The sequence below is a fragment of the Lissotriton vulgaris genome, chromosome 1_1 (genome assembly GCF_964263255.1).
Source record: "Lissotriton vulgaris chromosome 1_1, aLisVul1.2, whole genome shotgun sequence".
In the NCBI taxonomy this organism is placed as follows: Eukaryota; Metazoa; Chordata; class Amphibia; order Caudata; family Salamandridae; genus Lissotriton; species Lissotriton vulgaris.
In genome coordinates, this window is record NC_141685.1 from 540,116,235 (window position 1) to 540,134,154 (window position 17,920).

The 17,920-nt window shown below is 49.5% G+C and overlaps 1 protein-coding gene across 3 annotated transcripts in view; it reads right to left on the reverse strand.

Moving 5' to 3' along the window:
- Nucleotides 1-17,920, reverse strand: part of CCDC18 (coiled-coil domain containing 18) — a 1,483,839-nt gene that overhangs the window by 1,072,754 nt on the left and 393,165 nt on the right. For all 3 annotated transcript variants that reach the window (XM_086953919.1, XM_086953920.1, XM_086953918.1), the window contains exon 9: nt 10,909-11,197. In XM_086953919.1, coding sequence (XP_086810045.1) covers nt 10,909-11,197 — 289 coding nt within the window. The remainder of the gene's footprint in view (nt 1-10,908; nt 11,198-17,920) is intronic.

The window sequence follows — 17,920 nt, forward strand, 5'->3', positions numbered from 1 at the left end:
AAAAGCCCAGGGCATCCAGCAATGACATTTTTGCCTACAGGTGGGTCGAGACTATTTGAGTCAAGGCCACCTTCAAGAGCCAGTCGTCAAGGTACTGGAAAACATGTTTTCCTGACCTGCGAAGATGGCTGGCTCTTGGACAGGCAGCAGACGGCTGACTGGCAGTAAGCAAGACATCTCAAATATATACAGAACTTTCAATATTGCTGATTGCTTTGTGAGTGAGGGAGAGAAGTCGCTATTCACGAGCCATAGCATTGCTACTCTTGAAGCACTGCAGCACTGAAACAGTTTTCTCACTAAACAAGGCAGGAGGCCTTTTCGCTCTGTGCACTCAGGATTGAAACAACATCCCCATATCCATACAGACCACCATAACAATGCTCCAATTTAGAAAAACAGTTGAAGACACACTTCTGTAATGAACACTACATCACAATGCAGTAACAATCCAATACAAAGCAGGTAAGGCTATCACTTGTTGACTTTGTTTGCCTTTAGCACTGTACCTTCCTTTTTGGCTTGGTTCATGCTATACAACTACATACATACATACATACATACATACATACATACAAAGTGTCTGGCTCTGTTGACAGACATATCCATCAAAGAAGCTTGACCCCAGAAAACCCAGTGGCACACATTCAAGCAAAGTGGTGAATAAGGACACTGGTGCCCATAACCCAGGCATCATAGTCTGTAATGCCCGGACCAGACCTCAAAATGTCTCTTGCTTTGTCCTGGCCATCCTGAACAGTTTGGATGAAGTCCTCTGGTAGGATGGGCAAAATCTCACTCGCCATACACCAGATTGCAAGAGTATAGCGATCCAGGAGGCACACACCATTAAATTACTACAGCGCCAGGCTAGCTAAAAATAATACTTACTTCGCTAAAGAATCAATTTGCTTGGACTCTCGCGCTTGCTTGCAACCCCTGAAATCTGTCGGGTCTCTGTGGCGAGAGGTGGCTCGGCCTATAAACTGAACTTCCTACACTCGTGGCCCGGCCGCGGAACCTACACTGAACCGAGGCTGTGGCGTGGCTGACAGGGCCGCATCGGCTGCACCCTTACATCGTGGCCTGCGGGAATCGGACCCTGCTGCCGGGGAGTCACCGCTGCGGACTGCTGCATAGTGGAGGAAGCCCTGAACAGTCACGACCCCTGAAATCTGTCGGGTCTCTGTGGCGAGAGGTGGCCCGGCCTATAAACTGAACTTCCTACACTCGTGGCCCGGCCGCGGAACCTACACTGAACCGAGGCTGTGGCGTGGCTGACAGGGCCGCATCGGCTGCACCCTTACATCGTGGCCTGCGGGAATCGGACCCTGCTGCCGGGGAGTCACCGCTGCGGACTGCTGCATAGTGGAGGAAGCCCTGAACAGTCACGACCCCTGAAATCTGTCGGGTCTCTGTGGCGAGAGGTGGCCCGGCCTATAAACTGAACTTTCTACACTCGTGGCCCGGCCGCGGAACCTACACTGAACCGAGGCTGTGGCGTGGCTGACAGGGCCGCATCGGCTGCACCCTTACATCGTGGCCTGCGGGAATCGGACCCTGCTGCCGGGGAGTCACCGCTGCGGACTGCTGCATAGTGGAGGAAGCCCTGAACAGTCACGACCCCTGAAATCTGTCGGGTCTCTGTGGCGAGAGGTGGCCCGGCCTATAAACTGAACTTCCTACACTCGTGGCCCGGCCGCGGAACCTACACTGAACCGAGGCTGTGGCATGGCTGACAGGGCCGCATCGGCTGCACCCTTACATCGTGGCCTGCGGGAATCGGACCCTGCTGCCGGGGAGTCACCGCTGCGGACTGCTGCATAGTGGAGGAAGCCCTGAACAGTCACGACCCCTGGGGAACATTGGGGTGAGTGCGAACGCAGGACCGTGGCTAGCCCGGCCTTGCTACGGCCGCCGCGGATGTGCTGACCCGCTCGGCGACGCTACCTGCTTCTGAGAACTGTTAAGGGGTGCATTGCCCTGGTCCTTAACCCCCACTTGCGAGGAACATAGCTGTGCCGCAGAGACTATCCCTCACCGAGGAGGCGGCGTGGCTGGCCGGACTGTGCTGGCCGCACCCCTTTGCCTGCGATCCTTCCCGCATTTGCGCGCCACGGTTCAGAAAGAAGCCTGAACAGAGCCGACCCCTGGAAGGTATTGGGGTGAGTACGTGCCTGACACCATCACGTTTGCCCCGTTCTGAGAGAAACGCTACAGAGGGAGTGTGCCTCCGGCACCATTTTGGTCCCCAGATTGAGGCGGGCCCGGAAGGCCTGACAGTGCACGTCGAGTCGTGAAGTGAGAGGGCAGCTTTTTCTTCTCCTCATCTACGACAGGGCCCGAGCTCTGACGGGGATCGCTGGTGTGAGGGTCAGGGGAGCGGTGACTGCCTTCCAGAGGGATCTGGACCCCAGCGAGTGGTTACTGTAGTGAGTGCACCCACATACACCACACGCCGAGCTCTCCCACTCTGCGGCCTAACGCATCCATTACCCTCCACGCCTACCCTTGCTGTGCCTGAGCGCTGTAGGAGCGGGGGGCGGCGATCCCGGTCATACCCGAGTGGCGCAATGGGCAAAACGGACAAGCGCCAGCCCAAGCATACTTTTGATGCTACCAAGAAAGCGCCCCAGCCTAGCCAAGGCGACCGGGAACAATCTGGACATGCTGCTGAGGGATCTGCGGCAACCTCCCCAACTGCCGAAGTACAAGAAATCTTTCGAGGTTAGGCAGGGCTTTGCCACCATAGTGGATAAAGTCGACAGGCTGTTGTCACGGATGGACGCCATTGCCCACAAGCTAGATGGGTATGACTAAAGGATTAAAGAAGCAGAACAACGCATTTCTGACTCGGAGGATGTCTTGGCCACCCACAAGTCCCAGTTGTCTCGCATGGACAACCTTCTCCGCACTATTGCGGCGAAGAATGAGGACTTGGAGGCGCGCAGCCAGCGGAATAACATTCGCCTTATTGGCATTACGGAGTCCACCAACACTGGACACATGGAGGACTATGTGGAGAAGTTGCTCCTGAAGGCGGTAGGAGCAGACGCATTCTCTGCCCAATTTATTGTCGAACGTGCGCACCGCTCGCTGGCACCACGACCCAAACCCGGGCACACTCCTCGACCTATAATAGCACGCCTCCTGAACTACAGAGACTGGGATGTGGCCTTGAGAGCAGCACGCAACAAGAGAGAATTGTCTTATAACAGAGTCACATTTTCCATATATGCTGATTTCACTCCTTTGGTGCAAGAGGAACGCCTGAAGTTTTTAGACGTCAAGGCTAAACTGCGGAAAGCACAGGTGGACCACGCGCTTTTGTACCCGGCAAGGTTGGGGGTCACTCATCAGGGGCGGCAACTATTCTTTACGAAGCCTCAGCAAGTGGAAGAATTTTTGAAACACCTGAGGAGATCAGCTGGAAATGGCGCAGCTTTGGGCGACTCCCTTGACCCCATGATGGCGGAGGCGGATATGGAACAGTAGTGGGACCTATGCATTTTGATAATTTGAGCCTGGATTGACTTTGAACTGGTTTTTCTATATAGGATGATGTAAGAGCTGCTCTGAACCTATATGACTGTTTTTGATGTGCATTTTCCCTCAGATGTGGGAGTGGGGGGGGGCCACTCTTATGGTCATCTTGTAATGCTGATCTTACTTACTGGAACGATTGCTCTTTGCCCGGTCCCAGGCTTCCTCCTGGGCGCCCCGTTGGTGCCAGTCACATTGCGTATATATGCAGGGGTGCTGTGTTTGTCCTGGTGTGTACCACATTATTTAACGCCCGGCACCTCTGTCTGCCTCCTTGAAGGCCTTGGCTTCTGGCTGGTACGATAGGGGCGAGATGGTGTCGCCACCTTAGATGGCCCCCTACGGGCATTACCCCTGTCTGGTCCACTATATTAGCTTACTGCGACCTATATTGTCATTGTTTTTCTTGTTTGGGGGGTTGGGGAGGTGCAGAGGGGAGGGAGTAGGGTACTGGCATGTTTGGGATGTTTCAGTGGGTGTGAGGGGAGGGGGGAATAGAATTGCGTGACTGTGGTGAGGAATGGTTGTATTTCTCCATACATTTCTTAGGTTTGAGATTGCATTTACTGTGTGGCTTTATGCACTCTACAATGCACAAGGTGTTTTTCCTTTCATTGTTGCACAATGTGCCTCTGTCTGGTTAAACATGCTCCATTTACGTTCTCACCTCCATGATGACACATAGAGGGACACCGCTGAACGTCCTTCAATGGAATGTCTGGGGATTGGGGGATCCTCGTAAGAGAAGACAGATTATAGCTTATCTGGACCGTCATCATGTCCACATAGCGATGCTGCAGGAAACCCACCTCAGCCCCTTACGGGCCCCTGCTTTCGCTTCCTGCTGGTCAATGTACAGGGTCTTCTCTTCTTACTCTACCTATGCTAGGGGCACCGCTATCTTGGTTAAGAATAATGTGCTTTTTGCTGCAGTGGAGTCCCTCAGTGACGAACAAGGGAGGTTCTGTCTTACCTGGGGGCGCCTAGGACTCGACTCGGTGACACTTGTGTGCTATATATTGCCCCAACGTGGACTCCCCTGAATTATTTTCTTCCCTGTGGGACAAGGTGAGGGAGATTGGCTTGACTAATATTATCTGGGGAGGGGATTTTAATGTCACCTATGCTCCTGCTGCTGACAGATCTAATCCTGCGCCACATCACCGCACCAGAACAGCCACGGAGCTCTCTGATAATTTCTCATCTCTGATAATTGCTTGCTGGATTCTTGGTGACACCTTTACCTGCACCAGCGTGAGGGCACACATTTCACAGCTCACGCCGCCTCGTGGGCGCGACTGGATTACTGGCTCTTATCTCGAGGCCTAGGTCCTCTTATTAGTTCTGTGCAACACTTGGCTAGGACATACTCTGATCATGTACCGGTCTTGCTCGCACTCTCCTCTGCGGCCTTTGAGTGCCCGCGCAGCGCATGGAGGCTGAACACACGTATGTTGCTTGATGAGGTCTTTCGAGCGGAACTGGAGGACGAGATCAGAGTATTCTTTGAAAACAATAGGGGATCTGTGCAGAGTGTAGAAACGATTTGGGAGGCCTTCAAAGTTACCATTTGCATATCTAAGGGAGCGGGGATTCTAAAAAGCATTACTTCTTTCCTCCATAGATTAGAACTAGAACTTCGTGAGCTTGAGGCCCGCTTGACTAGACACCCAGATGTAGACATTTAGGGTAAATTTAGAGAGACACTGACTGAATATATGGCAGAAGCGCGCAGGGAGGTGTGCTTCAGTGAAAAACACTGGGGGGCGCGTAGATATGGGGAGGGAGATCGCCCCGGCTAAGGCTCTAGCGGACACGATACGGCGACCGCGACACTCCAACTATATCATAGACTTAGAAAAATCGGACGGTACGAGATGCTGGGATACTGCCAGCATCCTAGATTAATTCACCCGCCGTTACACCACCCTATATACGAGCGTTGGCCAACGTGACCTTGATTTGGATTCATACCTGGGTGATGTTGCTTTAGGCTGGCTTAGTGATGTACATCGCAAATTTTTATGCGCACCATTCGAATTAGACGAGATACGAGAGGCTATCATGGGCATGCAGTCGGGCAAAGCCACCGGCCTAGATGGCATCCCGATTGAATTCTATAAAACCTACATAGATCTGATGGCTCCTGTCTTGCGCAAGGTTTTTGAAGAATCCCTGGAAGTGGGTATCCTCCCATCATCCATGAGAGAGGCACCCATTGTTTCCCTCTTGAAGCCCGAGAAACCATCTCACCTGTGCGGCTCTTATCGCCCCCTCTCCTTGCTCAATTCAGATGCCAAGATACTGGCGAAACTTATTGCCAACAGACTGACTTTATTGATTGACCACTTAGTATTGCCGGACCAATCTGGGTTCGTCCCAGGGAGCTCCACCTCTCATAACCTGCGCACGCTTTTTACTGTTTTAGATACCGTCTCCCCTGACCTCCCTTTGGCGGCGGTCTTTCTTGACGCCACCAAAGCCTTCGACTGTCGAATGGGATTACATTTTTGGCGTCATGCAACGGATGGGTTTCCCCCCTCTATTGATCTCCTGGATTAAGCTTTTATACTGCCGCCCATGCGCTAGGGTTCTGATCAATTGGCACATGTCAACGCCGTTCCCGATAGCCCAAGGCACCCCCTGTCGCCTCTTATTTGCATTGGTCACTGAGCCACTGGCAGCGCGATTGAGGCAACGGCATAACGACGTGGCTCTACCCTGTCCTCTGCGCCAGATCCTCATATCCATGAATGCCGACGACATCACCCTGTACGTCCGAGACCCCTGTGCCAACCTCAATGTGCTCCTTCGAGAATTTGTTGTTTTTGGCGGTATATCTGGAGTTCAGATTAATTGGGGGAAATCCTGTCTCTTTCCTCTGACAGACTCGACGCAGCGCTTCCCTTTGGACTGCCTACTGGAGTGGTGTGATGATGAGCTCTGTTACCTAGGGATTGGCATCACACGTGACAAAGAGGAACTTATGAGACTTAATTATGGGGTTGCGCTATCCCGAATCACTGACAACGTGTCCCGTTGGATACAGCTCCCTCTATCACTGGCCGCGCGGGCATCTTTGATTAAAATGGTCATACTTCCCCCAAATACTCTACCTCTTCCTTAACATCCCGTACTACCTGGGGCTGCACTTCGTATTATTGAAAACTGAATTGATTAGACTGGTGTGGGGGGCTGGGGTGGAGGGGGTGGAGGCAAGCTCGCCTACAATGGACGATTCTAACCAGGCCTTCTGTTGCGGGTGGTTTTGCCATCCCGGACCTAGAATTATACAACACATGTGCACAGGCCCACTACCTATATTACTGGATAAAACGTCCCGGATTCATGCCGCAACTGGCAGCCGAACATTGGCTTGCGCACCCGATTCCAATAGAAAGGGTACTGTTTGCTGACGTGCAGGCTCGAGAGCGCACACGCAACACTGTAAATGCTACGATCACGGCGTGGCAAAGCATCGAGAAGCTCTTGGGGGCGGATGTGTTATATTCTCCATTATTGCCCTTGGTTTATCACCCTGCTATGCCATTACTGCAGGAGACAATTTTTCATAAACTTAAGGAGAAGGCTGCTCTTAGCACGTGGGGCGACTTGTATGAAGGAGGACACTGCCGCACGTCGGACAGCCTCTTTCAAAATTTGACCCGCACACCGCTGGACAGCTTCCTATATCTGAGACTCCAACATGGGATCAGAGCCTTACATGCTACTTTCACAGCGGAGCCCCCCACGCTTGCACCCCTCCACTTACTCCTGCAACTCGAAACGCCCACAAAACTGGTCTCCTTGTTGTACCGTAATATCCAAGAGCAGCAGGATGTATCACCTCCACAGTCCCGAATGCGGTGGGGGGAGGAGTTGGGGATTGTTATCACTGACGACCAATGGGAATTTTGTTGCCTCCAGACTGAGCGTATATCAGCTAGTAGTAGACTGCGCATCGTACGCTACAAATACCTCCATAGGTTATACTACACTCCGGCCAAAATGCACCGATTTCAGCTGCGCGATTCGGATGTCTGTGATAGATGCCGAGCGGCCAATGCAGACATGTTACACTTAGCTTGGAGCTGCCCGGTAGTCCATGCCTTCAGGAAACAAGTCTTTGCGGCTCTGCGTCATATGACAGATACACTTAGACAATACACCACTAACAGCACTGCTTGGCTATGTTAAGCCCGTTCCACCGTCATCTCGTAGGTACATAGCGTTGGCGTTATTGATGGCAAAGAGACGGGTGGCATGCCAATGGGGCAGAGGGAGGGCGCCCAAGTTTAAGGAATGGTTGGACGACATGATTTTTTGTCAGGAACAGCTTTCCAATTATGCAGAACTGCTCCCCACCTCCTCTAGACCTCGTGACATCTGGTCACCCCTGACGTCCTATCTCTCAGCCAGAGCGGTGGACGCTGGGGGAATGAACTCGACAGACCGTCACTTGTGAGGGCTTTCTATGGCCCCCCTTTATCTTGGTTTTCTGTCGCTCCTGATGATCATGGCCTTGATGCACTACCCAGCGACACTATATGCATTGCTCCTTATTCTTAGATTTAAATTAGCTCGACCAGTCGTGAGAGTTGATGTTACTAGCATTGATTGATGAGCTCCTGTACTGCATGGGTACCCTGTTGCCCTAGTATCTGGCGGATGTCCTCTTGTGAGTCCCATCTTAGAGGATCCTCTTTATATACTTGTTGGCATTGTCCCGCCTAGGTGTGCAGTGCCCTTTGACTGACTCTGTTTTTTTTCTTCTCTCCCTTCTCCCTTTATTTATTTCCATTATCTTGCTCACCTGTGCCCGCGGAGTGTAAATGTAGACTCACCACCAGCTTACATTCAAGTGCTACATGCTACATTGCAGTAATTTCCAATGATTGTTCAACGCGGCCGGCCCGCAGTGGTTGTAGGCGACTTGCTGTGTATCATGATATTGTTTTTCCACTTCATATGATTTGCTTTTATACCCGCCGGCCGACCACTTTGTGGATGTAGGCTGTAACGCCTGTGTTTGTTGTAACACCTAATAAAATAAAAAAAATAAAAAAGCATTCCATCTATCACCTTGTTGCTGAAGCATCAGTATACTATGGAGCAGCTGATATTGAACAAGCCAACACAATTAACTGAGCTTTTAAGTTCTCAGACCAAGCTAGCATCTTCCTGCCAGGGATTTCCTCCATTATGAGGAAAATGAAATTTTACATGACCAATGTGTCCCCTGCGTGTACCCCATGTTTAGTGTATGTGCATGTCGCCCATGTATTTTCCCTTTGTGGCAGGAATAATGAGGCCTCTGCATTTACGTCCCACATTAGAATGTCAGTCACCAAGTCTTTTATGAAAGAAACGTTAATTCTGCACTGAGGCCCATGTTGCCCATGTGTTTGCATTGTGCACTTTTAAAATCGAGATGAACCCATTTTATGGCTCAGCCTGAGCCAGTCTCCGAATTAAGGTTTCAGGCCTCCAGACACTCTGAGGGCTGCAGCTACGTATCCCTGACCTCGCATACTTTTGGCTAAGCCGAGAGGGGCCCAGCACGGGGTGCCACAAGACTGTATTTTGCAGAACAGTTATCTGCTTGCTCTACAGAATCACATTCCTGCCCGGTGAAGAAGGTAAACAGAACCCGTCTGCAGAGATAGGGCCTAGCCTTTCTGTCTCCGTTGCAGAACTCGCATCCATAGAAAGCCCAAAGCCCCCACGCAATGAACGAAGAAATATATGCCCACACTGGCTCTTAGTGATGAGCCACCTTTTGCTTCAGATAATACATCCCCGGACCTAAGATACCAGATAATACCAGACGTACAGGTCGCCCTGACACTGAAGGCTTCCCTACTAGAAAGAAAGTCAGCTTCCCCCCAGTTACACGTCAATTGCACGTCATGATCAAGTTGCGCACACAAGTAGGGCAAAGGTTCCAGCTGGCCATGCGACCCCCTCCATGTATCCACCCACCTATGACTCCTCAAGTGAACGCCCACATGAACGCCCTCATGCACGCCCACATGCTCTTATCTCTTTCTTTCTCTTGCTCTGCCTGGAGCGCTCCTCCTTCTCTATGCAATTGAATGTATAAATATTGGACTCTGTGAATAAAGTTTAGAAGACCCTTCCTGAACCTTAGTGGTGATGGAACCGATTCTCCCTTAACTCGAGTTATTGAAATAAAGCCCTTTTGAATCGGATGCCACGGACTCTGCCTCTCATTTAATGCATGACCCTTTGTTTAAGTATAGAAATTATGACAATTATCAAAGCAAAAGAGGCAGCATTGTATTTGAACATAACAACATATGGAGGAGTGTAAGCTATTAGATATTTTAGGCGTATCGGAAGCATGTCAGGAGGAGGTGGAGAGCCTAAAATACGAGCCATCATATTACAAACTGCACTAAAGAGGATAAAACATCTCTTGGGAGCCTGTATCAACATGTCTGCATACAAATTAAACATTTGCAGAGTACGGCCAGGTTGCTGGTCACAATCAATTGAAAAAGACCTCTGAATGATCTAGTCAAAGTTGGTAAACTATTAGGTAAGGCTCAACTTGCTTCCAAACATATGATAAATGCTATTGCTCCATCCATAAACGAGAACAGGTTCCATCTCATAAATTAGATAGAAAACACACCACACCTGTCAGGAAGAACAAAGATCCACATAACTATTTAAATTATGAGATTTGGTTATTTATTTGCCAGAAGAGCAAGAACTGAAATATTTTATCATTGTAGGAACCAGCGGTTAAGAAAGCTATGCATGTTTTGAAAACACAGTTTTAAACTAACTCAATAACTATGAAAAAAGGAGAGAAAAGTTGACACAGAGGGACTACTAGGGCAGGTACCCAGTAGGAATTTCCATGTACACCTATCCTTAGTAATAAACACTATGTAAGACCTTGCAGACCTAAGCGCAGATTAATTTGTCAGACACTTAGCACGGCACGATGTATGCAGATTCGCTTCAGGACGAGAAGACCTACCTGTGATTTCTTTGTTGATTTGCACGTTGTTTATTGTTGACAAAAACAAAACAAAAAAACCTATCCAAATTAGTATACTACTTGTGATTGATGCACCTTTATTGTTAGACGACATAACCTAACTCTGTGACCAGCGACAAATATACAGATTTTTCCCAATGGTTGGACTATTGCGGCAATGTTATAGCGGCCGGCCCGCTGGGTTGTAGGCCAGAAGCTGTGTAAGACTAATAAGGAGCAATAAAGGTTTTGGAAAAAAAAAGGAGAGAAAATACATTAGCATAAATGGAGTTCCCAAAATATACGACAGTGTGGAGAAGCATCATTTTTACTTAATATGCAATAGTACTTACAGACATCTGTGTGAGTATCTTCAAATTACCAAGTTCTGATTTAGAATTTTCAATTTCCTTCTGACAAAAAAGCAGTTTCTCATTTTGTTCTGCAATACTGGCTTTTAGTTCTTCATTATCACGCCCTGAGCCATTGCTTTGACATAGTATATGTTCTTTATCTTCCAGCTCACTTTCAAGTTTAAGGAGCCTTTGGTTTGATTGTGTCAGCAGGGTAATCAGCTCTGCATTTTTAGCATCTAAGCACTGAAGTCTTTCTTTCCCCTTGTCAGCCTCGGATTTCAGTAATCTGAAATTTATATAAAATTATATAGCAATACATAAAAAATAGAAATACTCATTTACAACTGCCAAGTTTAAATCCAAAATCAAAGTAACATATTTGATTAAAAATTCCCCCTGAAAAGTCTACATTTAACTTCATCTAGAGAGCATCCTACATCAATAACCAGACAACAAAAAAGTGACCATAATATGTTCTGAAAAAACCCCAATGAAATTCAATACATATCAATCCTCTATTATTTAGGGCCACAAGAGACAATTATGCTTTACAATGAATCCAGCTCATTTGTGAGCATGCCTGTTAAACATAATTCACAAAGACAAGCAATTCCAGCAAAAGCTAGAAGGTAATTCTATTCTATTCACCAGTTTTGAAAAGCACATTGCTACCCGAGAATCAGTCTTCCCAGCACTAGCAAAAGGGGTTGGAGTGACGGCTTAATGATTAAAAAAATGAAGGGAAAAGATGGGTCTTAAGTTTTTTCCTGAAAATGATGAAATCATCCTCCATTCTGAGGCTAATAGGCAGAGCTTGCAAAGCTTGGATTAAAGACCGACCTCCGCTCCTGGCTCTCTTAATCCTTGAGACAATGAGCAACTCAAGATTATTTGCCCTCAAGTCACTTTTGGCCGGTAAATAGTGGCAGTTTCTGGAGGTATTATGCTTTGCACGATGAATAATGCTTAAAGCCTTGAATTGTGTCCTGCAGCTTATAGGCATCCAAAGAAGAGTTTTGAGCGCATCGTCTACTGACTATATTTTCGAGACACCCAACAGTATCCGGGCAGCAGCGTTCTGAATGATCTTAAGTCTTTTAATCACGGATGTTGGACTACTTAAATAAAGCAAATAGCCATAATCAAGGTGAAATGGAATCAGGCCTTGAATCACAATTCTGAGCACCTCTATTGGTAGCCATTTCAACACCTTTCTCAGGGCTTTTAAGGGATCAAAACAGGTCCCAGCCACCTTTTTTGCATGGGAGGCCATAGTTAACGGATTGTCAAGAACCATCCCTAGAATTTTTACTTCTAACTTGGGGACTGGGCATTCCGCTAGGGACGATGGCCAGATAATATGATCCCAGAGTGTTCGTTTGTTCCCTAGTATTAAGACCTCATTTTTTTCACCATTCATCTTTAGACAACTGTCTCCCATCCATTTAGACACATTTTGAAGACAACTTTTGAAGACAGCCCAGCTAGAAATAGTGTCCATTTCTAGTGCCAATGTGACAATCAACTGGGTATTATCTGCGTTAGATACCATTTTCTGGCCGTAAGAACGAATAATGTCTGCCAGTGGGCTGATATAAATGTTAAAAATCATAGGGCTCAAAGATCCAGAGGAACCCCACAAAGCAACTTATGGCTAGATGACATGAATGGGCCCTTGCTAACCTGAAAGCTGCGCTTGTCCAAAAATTTGGTAAGCCACCAACAGGCCGTACCTGTGAAACCAGCTTCTTCCAATCTATGGAGAAGAATGGGGTAGGAGACCGTATCAAAAGTGGGACTTAAATACAGAAGGATCAGTGCTGCAGATCCGCTGTGGTCCATTAAAGCACTCACTCACCCGGGTTTGAATTATTTCACCTTGAACAATGAATTCACAATTTAAACAAATTTTGAAATACTTGAATAATTATTTGAGAGGTTCCCTCTATAGTAAAGGTTGTCACCTCACACTCATTCCGTAGGGAATCCAATTTTTGCAACTTTAATACATACTTCCCCTTTAACGATTTCAATCACACTTGGGGAAATGGCCTTCAAAATGCAACCTTATGATGTGCCTAATTTGGTAGGTATTGATCAAAGGGATCAAGAGTTATAAGTCGAGTCCCAAATTTAGTGACGTTTCTAAGCAACATGGAAATTGCCAAACATAGCTTCCTGCGCAAAGCACTCTAAGTGTCGAAAGAAAGTATACCAAATTTTGCAGGCACATATCGATTGCCTAATTTCTTGGTAAAGCGAATTTTAGTTCTGCCATTTTTTAATAAACAAAAAACACCTGTCCTGCATGCATGCGCCAATGCTTTGTAGGTTCTTAAATATTTTCTAACAGGAAGTTAATGATATTGTGTATGTTTACGAATATTACAATTAAAACCATGCAAAAACTTGCAGTAGGCAAAGCCTGATCGCTATATGCACAAGTTACTACTTGTGTAACGATATATCTGTAAGAGAAATTAGTTAGTGATAGATTTCTTACCTTAGAATATCCCCAGCCGTCAGACTGGATCCGGAAAGTTTTTCGTCAGCAGTCGGTAGATGGCGTTGTGCGGATCTGCGTCCGTCGATGGCATCGTAAGCACAGATATGATGTCACGGAGACTACTTAGGCGCCACCCATGAGCGCGGACGTCAGTTCTGTACACGACTTTCCGCGCCAGGAACGCAGAGCCATGCAAGAAACTGACCACTGATGACATGAAACTAGGGCCCTGAAAGGGATATCCTTAACCCTAGAACTCAGTTCGCAGAACGGGGAGGATGGGTGGGGGGGTAAGGAATCTATCACTAACTAATGTCTCTTACAGATAAATCGTTACACAAGTAGTAACTTGTGCATCTGAAAGAGACACATTAGTGATAGATTTCTTACCTTAGAATAGATACCCCAGCAATACCAACCCCGGTGGTGGGTCTGCGAATAAGATTAAACAAGAAAGTCACGGAGAACAGAACGGCCAAAGAAGCTGTCTCTCCGGACTGGACTGTCAAGGCAGTAATGCTTGGTAAACGTGTGCAGCGAGGCCCACGTAGCTGCCTGGCAAATGTCCAGTAAGGGAACACCGCGTGCCGTTGCCCTGGTAGAATGGGCACGCAGCCCCACAGGAGGCTCCTTCTTAGCCAACAAGTATAATGCTTTGATGAACAGAACGACCCACGGAGAGATGGTTCGTTTGTGCATGGCCCGACCTGTTTTGGCAACCATGTAGCCAACAAAGAGTTGGTCATCCACCCAGACCTGTTGTGAGCGCTTCAGATTAAACGAAAGTGCACGTTTTGGGCCCAGATGGTGGAGCCTCTCCTCCTCTTTTGAAGGAGGGAGAGGCTGAAAGAAGGTTGGCAAAGTGATGGTCTGCCAGATGTGGAAGGGCGTGACAACTTTTGGCAAAGAAGGAGGACGGTTCCTTAAAACCACCTTATCCGGATGAACAGAAACGAAAGGAGGTCTAGAATAAAGAGCCTGGAGCTCACTCACTCTTCTGGCAGAGGTGATAGCTACCAGGAAAGCTATCTTTAGAGTGAGAAGACGTAAAGGACAGTTATGAAGGGGCTCAAAGGGAGCGCACGTCAGATAAGTTAAGACAAGATTTAAGTCCCATTAAGGCATTATGACAGGCACAGGAGGAAACGTGTGTGTAATGCCTTTCAGGAAACGGTTCACAACTGGGGACTTAAAGAGAGAAGGCTGATCTGGAAGCCTTAGAAAGGCGGAGATGGCCAAAAGGTAACCTTTGATATTGCCCAGAGCAGAGTCCTGCCGGGCCAAGGAAAGTAGGAACAGAAGGACCTCAGAAAGAGGGGCAGAAAGGGGATCCACAGCCTTTGCTGTGCACCATGCCACAAACTTGTTCCACCTCCAGTCGTATACCATGTTAGTGGAGGGACGCCTGGCTGCCAGAATGACATCACAGACTTCAGGAGGAAGATTGAAGGCTGTCAGCTGTTGCCCCTCAATTTCCACGCATGGAGGTGGAAGCTGGACAGGTTCGGGTGGAGGACTGTACCCTGCTGCTGCGACAGAAGATCCTCACGAAGAGGCAGTCGGATCAGGGGATCAACCGCCATGTTGAGTAGCTCGGGATACCAGTATCTTTGTGCCCAATCCAGGACCACAAGAATGACTTGGGCCAGGTCGCGCCGAATCTTCTTCAGCACTCTGGGCAGAAGTGGTATAGGCGGAAAGGCGTACAATAGACTGCAACTCCACTCGCGTCGAAAAGCATCTCTGAGCAAGTGCCGCCTTGGAAATTCCAACGCGCAGAACTGATGACATTGCACGTTCTCTTTGGTGGCGAATAGATCTAACCAAGGCTCTCCCCACTGCTGAAAGAGACCTTGCGCCACGTCAGAGTTCAGACGCCATTCGTGACCCATCAAGCACTGGCGGCTGAGTTTGTCCGCCCTGGTGTTCAGAGAAATGGCCAGGTGTTGAACCATCAAGGTAATGCTTTGATGTTCCAGCCATGTCCAGAGGCGCAGAGCTTCTTGACATAGGGTCCATGACCCCACCCCGCCCTGTTTGTTGCAATACCACCTGGCGGTGGTGTTGTCCGTGAACACCTGCACTACACTTCCCCAGACAGAAGGAAGGAATGCCTTCAGTTCAAGTCGGATTGCCCGAAGCTCCAAGAAGGATATTATGGAGCCGAGACTCCGCTGGAGACCAGAGTCTTCTGATCTCCACCTCTCCCAAGAGGCCTCCTCATCCCAGGAGGGACGTATCAGTCACCACTGTGTGCTCCGGTTGGTGTAGGGAGAGGGATCTGCCATTGACCTAATCGCGATTCGTGAGCCACCACTACAATTGTCATGCAGTGCCCTCCGAGATCTGGACATGATGCCCTGATGCTGCGCCCACCGGAACTTCAGGTCCCACTGCAGAGCCCGCATATGCCATCTGTCATGTTGCACTAGCATGATGCAGGAGGCCATCAGGCCCAGGAGCCAGTGGGTATTCCTGACTGAAGCCCGGGATAGAGGCTGAAAGATCGGAATCATAGCCTGAATATCCTGCACTCACTGCTCGGGAGGATAAACCCGAAATCGCGTCGAATCCAGAACCGCTCCGATGAAGGGGAGCTTCTGAGAGGGACTCAGGTGCAACTTTGGCACGTTGATGGAAAACCCCAGCAAATGCAGGAGGTCAGCTATAGTCTGAAGGTGGGTGAAAATTGCCTGGGGCGAGTCCGCCTTTAACAACCAGACGTCGAGGTAGGGGAAGACTGACACCCCTGACCTGCGCAGGTGAGCTGCGACCACCGCCATCTCTTCCGTGAACACCCGAGGGGCATTGGTAAGGCCGAAGGGGAGCAAGACAAACTGAAAATGCTCCTGGCCTACTGTGAACCACAGGTAACGCCGGTGGGCTGGCAGGACGAGGATGTAAAAATATGCCTCCTGCAAGTGCATCCAGTCTCCAGGGTTGAGGGCAGCCAAGACCTGAGCCAGAGTCAACATCTTAAACTTCCCCTTCCAGAGGAAGGGATTGACATTCCTGAGGACCAAGATGGGGTGCAAGCCCCCTTTGTCCTTCTTGGGGACCAGAAAGTAGTGGGAATAACAACCACGTCCTACTTCTGGCCCAGGAACACGCTTGATGGCCCCCTTGGCCAAGAGGGCCATGATTTCCTGTTGGAGAAGCGCAAAGTCACCCCCCGACATGCGGTGGAACTGAGGTGGCAAGGCTGGGGGTTAGACTCAAAGGGGAGTAACCCCCTCTGGACGAGTTGCAGCACCCACCTGTTGGAAGTGACAGAACACCAGTGGGGGAGGTGATGTAAAATCCTGCCGCCCACTGGGGTGGAGTGGACCTCAAAGCCCAGACTAGGAAGGCTTTGAGGCGGATGCTGCAGGAGCGGAGGTGGACTGACCCGCACACTGGCCCCCTGTGCCGTCACGGTGGCCACCCCGCCCACGACAGCGCTGAGTTTGGTTCTGCGCAGGCTTCTGACTGAACGAGCGGGTAGGGGTGCCCCTTCCATGGTCATGAAAGGAACGAAAGATGTGTGGCCGGGTGTGTGGGGGAGAGACCCAAGGACTTGGCTCTAGCCCGAGACGTTAAAAAGCGCACTGTCTGCCTTATCGCCAAACAGGGGAGTACCATCAAAAGGCATGTCCATGAGGGAACTCTGGACATCCCCCGAAAACCCCAGTGGACCGTAGCCAGGCATGTCGATACAGGGCTACTGTTGTGGAGATCGCTCTCCCTAAAGAATCTGTGGTGTCCAGGCCAAACGGAATGGCAAACTTCGCTGCATCCTTTCCCTCCGCCACAGCTTGGGACAGTACAGCCCGAACCACTTCCAGACACTGAGGCAGTGTCTGAGCCACTGTGTCCCACACAGCGTGAGAGTTGCGGCCCAAAAGCCATGCGACGCGGACTCACCGCAGTCCCAAGCTGGCAGAGGAAAATAACCTCTTGCCGAACTGCTCCAGCTTTTTCGATTCCTTATTCAGCGGGGCGGTAGGGAACGCACTCTGGGAAGTGGAGGCCTGAATGACTATGCTCTCCGGAGTGGGATGATTTGTCAGAAAGGCCGGGTCACCCAGTGCCGGGCGATGACGCCTGGCCACGTTCTTATCCACAGGTCTCCTGTGGCTGGCCTAGACCAGGTGCCTATCAAAATATCCGTGAAGGCCTCATTAAACGGGAGCAGAGGTACCATAGAACCTGTCGCTGGCTGAAGAACCTTAGTAAGGAGGTTGGCCTTGTCCATCAATCAATCATTTGTACAGCGCACTACATACCCGCGAGGGTCTCAAGGCGCGGGGGGGGGGGCGCTACTGATCGAACAGCCAGGTCTTAAGTATCCTCCTGAAGGTCAGCAGGTCTTGGGTCTGTCGTAGGCTCAGTGTTCCATGTCTTGGCGGCGAGGTAGGAGAAGGATCTCCCACCGGTGGTTTATCTTCGGATGCGCGGGACGGTGGCGAGTGAGAGTTCGGCGGAGCGTCGCTGGCGGTTGGGGATGTAGAAGTAGAGCCGTCT